Below are 6,604 nucleotides of genomic sequence, written 5' to 3' on the forward strand. Positions count from 1 at the left end.
TTCTGTTTTTGTTTGTTTGGTTTTGTTTTCATCAGTGAACTTCAGTGATTGTAAGGGAAATGACAAGCTGCACTATGAAGTCTCAAGCCCATACTTCAGGGTGAACAATGAAGGTGGTTTAGTCGCCCTGAGAAACATAACAGCGGTGGGCAAGACTCTGTTCATCCACGCCCGGACACCCCATGTGGACGACATGGCAGAACTCGTGATTGTCGGGGGGAAAGACATCCAGGGCCCCTTGCAGGTAACGCAGCTAATTGGGATAAGTTGGGTCTGAGGGGGAACACTGGAGTCTATGTCTTATGTGGAAAATGGAACTTTGGTTAATTATTGTCCAAGATTCTTTTGTTGTTACAGATGACGGAAACCCAACTCAAAAAATGGTGGGAGGCTATGGGGATGGGAATTATTGGTTCATGTAACTAAAATATTTCTGAGATGGCTTTGCCTTCAGGCATGGCTATGTGTTGATGCCCAAATGATGACATCAGCTTTGATCTGTGTCCATCCTGTGCTTCTATTTTCCTTCTATTGGCTTCAGTCTTAGACAGTCACATATCTCTCTGCTTCCTATTGCGGAGGTCTTGGTAGTTCCACTTCATTCCCCCAGTCTGAAGTCACCTGAGATACCATCTCCTCCTGATACTGCCAACAAACTCTTGAAATCAAATTTCATTGGTTCTCATTAGATCATGCATCCATCCCTGCACCATGTCCATTGGGTTGTAATGCTCCATTCGGCTAAGTCTGGGTCACACGCCTTGTCCTGAAGCAGAGTGAAGTCAACCCCACCTAAAACAAAGGAACTGAGAGTGAAAGAGGGGAACTTAAAGTAAATTAGGATCATGTTATCCAAGGAAGCAAAATGGATGTTGGGCAGACAAAAAACGCAGTGGCCTGCTAGAGTTGTATAGCAAGGCAACCGTTGCATATGGCACTGTTCTTTGCCATGCACTGGTGTCCATTCTTTTCCAGATGCACATGGATGCCGATCTTGCACTTGCAAACATACACACACACTTTAAGAGTACCACAAACTGCCCTTCAGTCTTCCTGACTATGTCATCCAGAGATGTTTTGCTACAATGGACTCATCTATTTCTCTTTCACCAGGAGCTCAGAGACTCTTGATTATAAAAAGGGAAGACACACAGCAAGACCCTGGCACAATAATAACAATAATAACGGCATGACCTCAGCTTGGTACGGTTAGCTTTTTCTGCTATTTGCTGACCTGGTCTTACTCAATTTTTCAAAGCCTATGATTCTCACTGCCACATTCCCCCATAATCCTGATTTATCTTCTAATTGTGTTCAGTGATGGAGTGTGGGTGGAGGAGTAAACAGATTCCACAGCTGGGGAGCAGAGACAGTACAACTGGCAATGTGAGTGTTGCTTATCTGTCAATGCTATCTGTATGATCTTGAAAGAATCATATAACTTATTTATCTGCAGACTAGAGGGGTCAAACAGTCTAGGATGGCAAATAAGTAGCCTGTGTATTGCCCTACTCTGTCACCACACCCGTGGCAACTATCAGTAATCGCCAATGGCTTGACCTGAGTATGTTTCCCAATGCAGTGCTTCTAGAAGCTACCAACCATTGATCATTTAGAGATATTTCTAAATGGGATGAATTCTATTTGCCATTCCTGGACCAGACAAACTGTAATTCTCTTTTACTTCTGTGAATCTGTGAGTTAAGGGTTGATAGAAAGCTAAAAATGAACCCAGGGTGCCACTAACGTTTAAAAAAAAAAAAACAGTGGGGTCTTGGTGAATACATACCAATGTGGAAACCCACTGGCACCACAAATGCAAGCTTTTCTCTTACCTAGCCTTGGTCATTTTCACAGCAAGTTCACTCACTAACTTGGGATATAAATGACTTGGCAACTCTCTAGAGCAACCAAATTGCCTGGATGTGCAGCACAAAGTGCTTCTTGTGAACAAGTGAATGGTATGGAGAGTCACATAAGGAGGTTTGCATGTGGGATAAGATGTATTTAGATGAATATTGTTCATCGTGATTGGTGGCTTATCTTTAAATCCATAAAAGATAATGTAGTAAGGTTTAGCTTAAAGCAGAGCAGAAAAGATTCTGGGCACTTCCCAGGACAAATGCCACCTTGACAGGCTGAGAGACTAGGGTTCAAAACCAAGAGACTCAGCTTTGAAGAGCTGGTCTTGAGTCCCAGAAAGACACCCTTCTTGATGCAAAGGCCCTCAGAGCCCCAGTCATTTGTCATTTGCTGCTGTCTGAGAACATTAATGACAAAGCCTGGCTGCAATTGTTTGCTTCTTATACAGCAGTGGAGACTGCTGTGTCATTCAGTTTGCCCGACTCCAGCAGAATAGGACATCCATCTCCCCACTCCAGTCATTTACAAGTTTTGAAAACAAACCTTGCGTCCATAATAAAAAGTCCCCCCCCAAAAGAGAGAGAGAGAGAGAGAGAGAGAGAGAGAGAAGAGAAAAAGAATAGGATAGGAAACCAAAATAGTTAGCCAAAGAATCCCTGTGAGGAAAGCACAGTCATTCACAGATAATCAGTTGGTATTTTTGAGGCCCTACTGTGTGCAGCCAAGCAAACCAACTGCTAGAGAGGGAAATCTGTGATACGCAAGTTAGCTTAGCTCTTAGTTGGGAAGGAGAAATAAATGAATATGTTGATTAAGTACCCACCAAGGAGGCAAAGGTGAATGCTGCTCCGTGCCTTTAAAGAAGAGAGGGCAGGGGAGGCTGAACTGGTAATGACAGCCAATGCTTTCATGGTATCCACTGTGTGACAGGTGCTGTTCTCACTGACCACAAATGATGACTCATTTAATTTTCCCAGTAACCTATGAGGACATAATGTCCCCATTTTACAGATGGGGAAACCGAGGCACAAAGAGGTGAGCGAGAACCTATATTATTTAGTGAGATTCTCTTAAGTGTTTACATCTCAATGTACACTTACACATGCATTAGTTCTAACCCTCATGACCTCCCTGTGGGGCTGCTGATGTAACCCCTTTCCCACAAATGTGAGAACTTGACCAAGATCTCCTAGCTTGAAATTGGCAGAAATGAGACTGAGATTCTGGCTTCTCTGTCCTGACACCCATTTTCCCTCCTTCTTTGTTCATCAGAAGGATATGTCACCTGGATAGTTGTGGCCGCCGTCCACTGGTCAAGAGATGAGGGCATGAGTATTACATGAGTATTAGAGTATTACAGAAGGCATAGAGAAAAACAACAAATGAAAAGTATGGTTTGAAGGAAGAAAGAGCCAAGATTCAGCATCCCGATGATTCTAGATTGTCTAGTCTAGGAGAATGGAGATGGATTGGACCAGTCAGTGAAGGAGTGGTTGGGAAAGACATCTAGTCAGGCTTGGATGAGTTGAGTTGGTGGCTCCTGGGGACATCTTGATAGAGATGTCCAGGAGACAGCTGGGAATATGGAACAAGATCTCAGGGTAAACATGAGGAGGAAGAACAGCTTGGGGGTAGGGCTTTGACTTTGGTTTAGAATTTAAGCGGGTTCAAATTTCTGCTCCACCAGCTATGATTATGTGACCTTGGACAAGTCATTCAGCTCTCTAAACCTCAACATTCTCATCTATGCAAGAGGGATAAGAACAGAGCTGACATCATAGAATTGTCGTATTGGGTGCAGCACCAGATACCAGATGACTTGTACCATCAATAGTATCATTTTGGAACCCCTAGAGAAAAGATAAGGATCTGGGGGCTAAGTGTCCTCACTGAGGCCATGACACAGAAGCCGGAGATTGGGAGCAGAAAGGAATAGAAGGTGTGCTCAGAGAGGGCAGCAGGACACCCAGCATAAGCAAGAGAGATATGAAGAGATATCACAGTGGTTAATTTTATATCAGCATATTTTGGACAGAAGTATTCTTTAAAATAAATGTAATCCCAGTGAAGCAAGGCTCAGCTGCAGTAACGGGAGCCCAGCTCTTCATTAATAAAAGGATGGCCTCTCTTATTTTTATCTGCTACCTGCAACCTCCTTTAACCCGGAAAGTCTGTAGCCTGAATTAGTAAAGTCCAACTGTTGATGGTTGAATTATAGACGCTCATCTATTTACGCATTTTCAATAAGCTTCCCAGAAGCTAGTACCTGCCTAGACTGTGTAAGATCACCTTAGATCTGAGAGGGCGGAGAAGCAGTTTAAGTCTTGGTCTTTTGACAGTTGAGGAGGAATTGCCATGGAGGAGGGCAGGGTTAACCACATGAGCACAGAGGGGTTTTCTTGCCTGTGGAAAGCAATGATGAATTTGATTCACCTATGTCTGGACAGAACTGTGGCTTATCTCCACCGAATCTGCTGTCCATCACTGCCTGACCATGATGAGCAGGAAGACAGCAGGGTGTTTAGTTTCCGTTTTATTTATTTATTTACCTGCTCAGTTTTATTTATTTATTTACCTTGTATATGGGGCTTCAAAGGTTACATAGAAAAGCTCTGTTTCATTCCTTATACTTCTTGGGTAGAGGTATCTTTATCTGCTGTGTAAATGAGACTCATAACATTTATCAACCTGCCCCTCCCCCCAAAAAAACCTGCCACTGTTTGTCTGTTTGTTTGTTTCTGAGTTAAGAAATTTTAGCTTCTGTGACTGTAGATTATGGCAAGGAATTCTGACATCAATTAAAGAACTCAATGAAGTCAGGATGGGAAGTAAGAACATCTGGAAGCTCGTACGATTTAATTTTGAATCCAATTTGGTAGCTACAGAGACTATACCTACTAGCTTTTTCTTGAAATGTGGGAGTCTAGGCTCTGAGCAACTGTAGAATTTAGATACTTGTGATGCAGACATCTGGGTTCTCGTGAACCAAGCAGGAGATGCACAATGTAACAGAAGGAAGAGTTGTGGGGGCCCACAGGGTATAAGCTTGAATCTAGCATCCTGCTCCCAAACTGGGGTTATTTCTCAAATGCAAATCTGATCACTTCACTCCTCTGCTTAGTAGGCCCTTGCTTCCTCATCAACCCATCTGGCCCTTGGAATAAATTCTGAAGTCTTTCTATATGTCTGAAAAGGTCCTTCATGATCTAGCCTGGCTAGTTACTGCAGCCTTCCTTCAAGTCTCATTCCTTTTCATCTTTAAGTGACTTGATCTGCTGAAACATCACCTCCTCCGAGAGCTTCCCCTGGCCCCCATTCCAAACAAGTGTCTTCCCCTGCTGGTCTCACTCCAACATCAGTTTTGTTCTCCCTGGCCACTTCTCAATCTGTAATTATGGGTTTACTTCCTTGTTTAGGTATTTAAAGTCTGGTTCCCCGATGAGACTAAGCTCCCTGACGGCAGGAATATAATCTGTTCCTATTCCCTTCCTATTTCCTTTCATCCTTCCTTTGCTCCTTCCTTTGCTCCTTCCTTCCTTCCTTCCTTCCTTCCTTCCTTCCTTCCTTCCTTCCTTCCTTCCTTCCTTCCTTCCTTTTTTCCTCTTTATCATGCCTATTAAGTAAATAAATAAATAAGCATATATGTATATAAACATTGAAATAAGAGTAATTAAGACTTACTTCCATTAAATTTTATCCTCAGATTTAAATCATCAAATTTATACTTTATATTTCAAAAAGTGAAAAAAATAGGAAGAAAAATAACAGACCGGTTGAAGAAGAAAATCCTCCCCGATACCAAACTGGTTACTTGTGGTTTCTTGAATTGGCCACACTCCCCCTCCTGTTCATTCTCACTTCTCCTCCATCTGGATTATGTCCCCTCTACCATGACCCTAGCTGCCCCAGGGTTAGCACCAATTGGCATGGCTGAGTCCTTTGATTTGTCTGGAACTGCCACGATTTCCATTTTTCAGGGCCACCTCTCTTACTGTCTTCTTGTCTAGTTAGGTGTTTTGTCCTCCACGCTCCTCATAGAACACTGCCCGGCTCCTTCCATCATAGCACTAAACTTTAGCTGTCTGATTTATTTGTGCTTGTTCTCTCTCAATTCTGAGCTCCTGAACTCAGAGACATGGCTCCTATGCAGGGAGGCCACGAACACTGCCTTGGAGCCAGACACCTTGAAATGATTCCTGGCGATGCCCTTACCACCTCTGCTCCAGTTCCCTCAGCTGTAAAATGGGTTCATAATAGTATCAACTTCATAGATATGTTGCAAGGATTAAATGAGTAAATATATGCAAACTATTTAAAATAATGCTCAGCACAAAGTGCCATGAAAATTCTGGTTATTCCTCATCATTGTATCATCAAAGCCAGACTTATAAGACATGCTCAGTGAATGAACCAGGCAGATCAAGACAACCCAATCCTTTCTCCCTTCCTAAATGACCAAATTTGATCACTTCTACAACCTGTAGAGAACTCAGGATTACAAGGAACTTGAATCATGACCATTCCCATTCCTCAGGTGCCCATTTTATATGAAACACTGACTAGACTTCCAGGAGAGGATTTTTTATTTCTATGAACCTACTTAATAAACATCAAAAGACTTGGCAGTATTTAAATGTTAATTATGAACAATTTACACTTCTTAACTGGAAATCAATGCATAATGTCCTCAGTAAAGAGAAACTGGTCTCTTAATCAAGTTGCTTAAATTAAATGCATATAT

At 42.5% G+C, this 6,604-nt stretch overlaps 1 protein-coding gene across 2 annotated transcripts in view; it reads left to right on the forward strand.

Moving 5' to 3' along the window:
- Positions 1-6,604, forward strand: part of CDH13 (cadherin 13) — a 962,058-nt gene that overhangs the window by 357,152 nt on the left and 598,302 nt on the right. For both annotated transcript variants that reach the window (XM_015600622.2, XM_025042649.1), the window contains exon 3: positions 36-244. In XM_015600622.2, coding sequence (XP_015456108.1) covers positions 36-244 — 209 coding nt within the window. The remainder of the gene's footprint in view (positions 1-35; positions 245-6,604) is intronic.

The sequence above is a fragment of the Pteropus alecto genome, unplaced genomic scaffold, assembly GCF_000325575.1.
Source record: "Pteropus alecto unplaced genomic scaffold, ASM32557v1 scaffold7, whole genome shotgun sequence".
Taxonomy (NCBI): domain Eukaryota; kingdom Metazoa; phylum Chordata; class Mammalia; order Chiroptera; family Pteropodidae; genus Pteropus; species Pteropus alecto.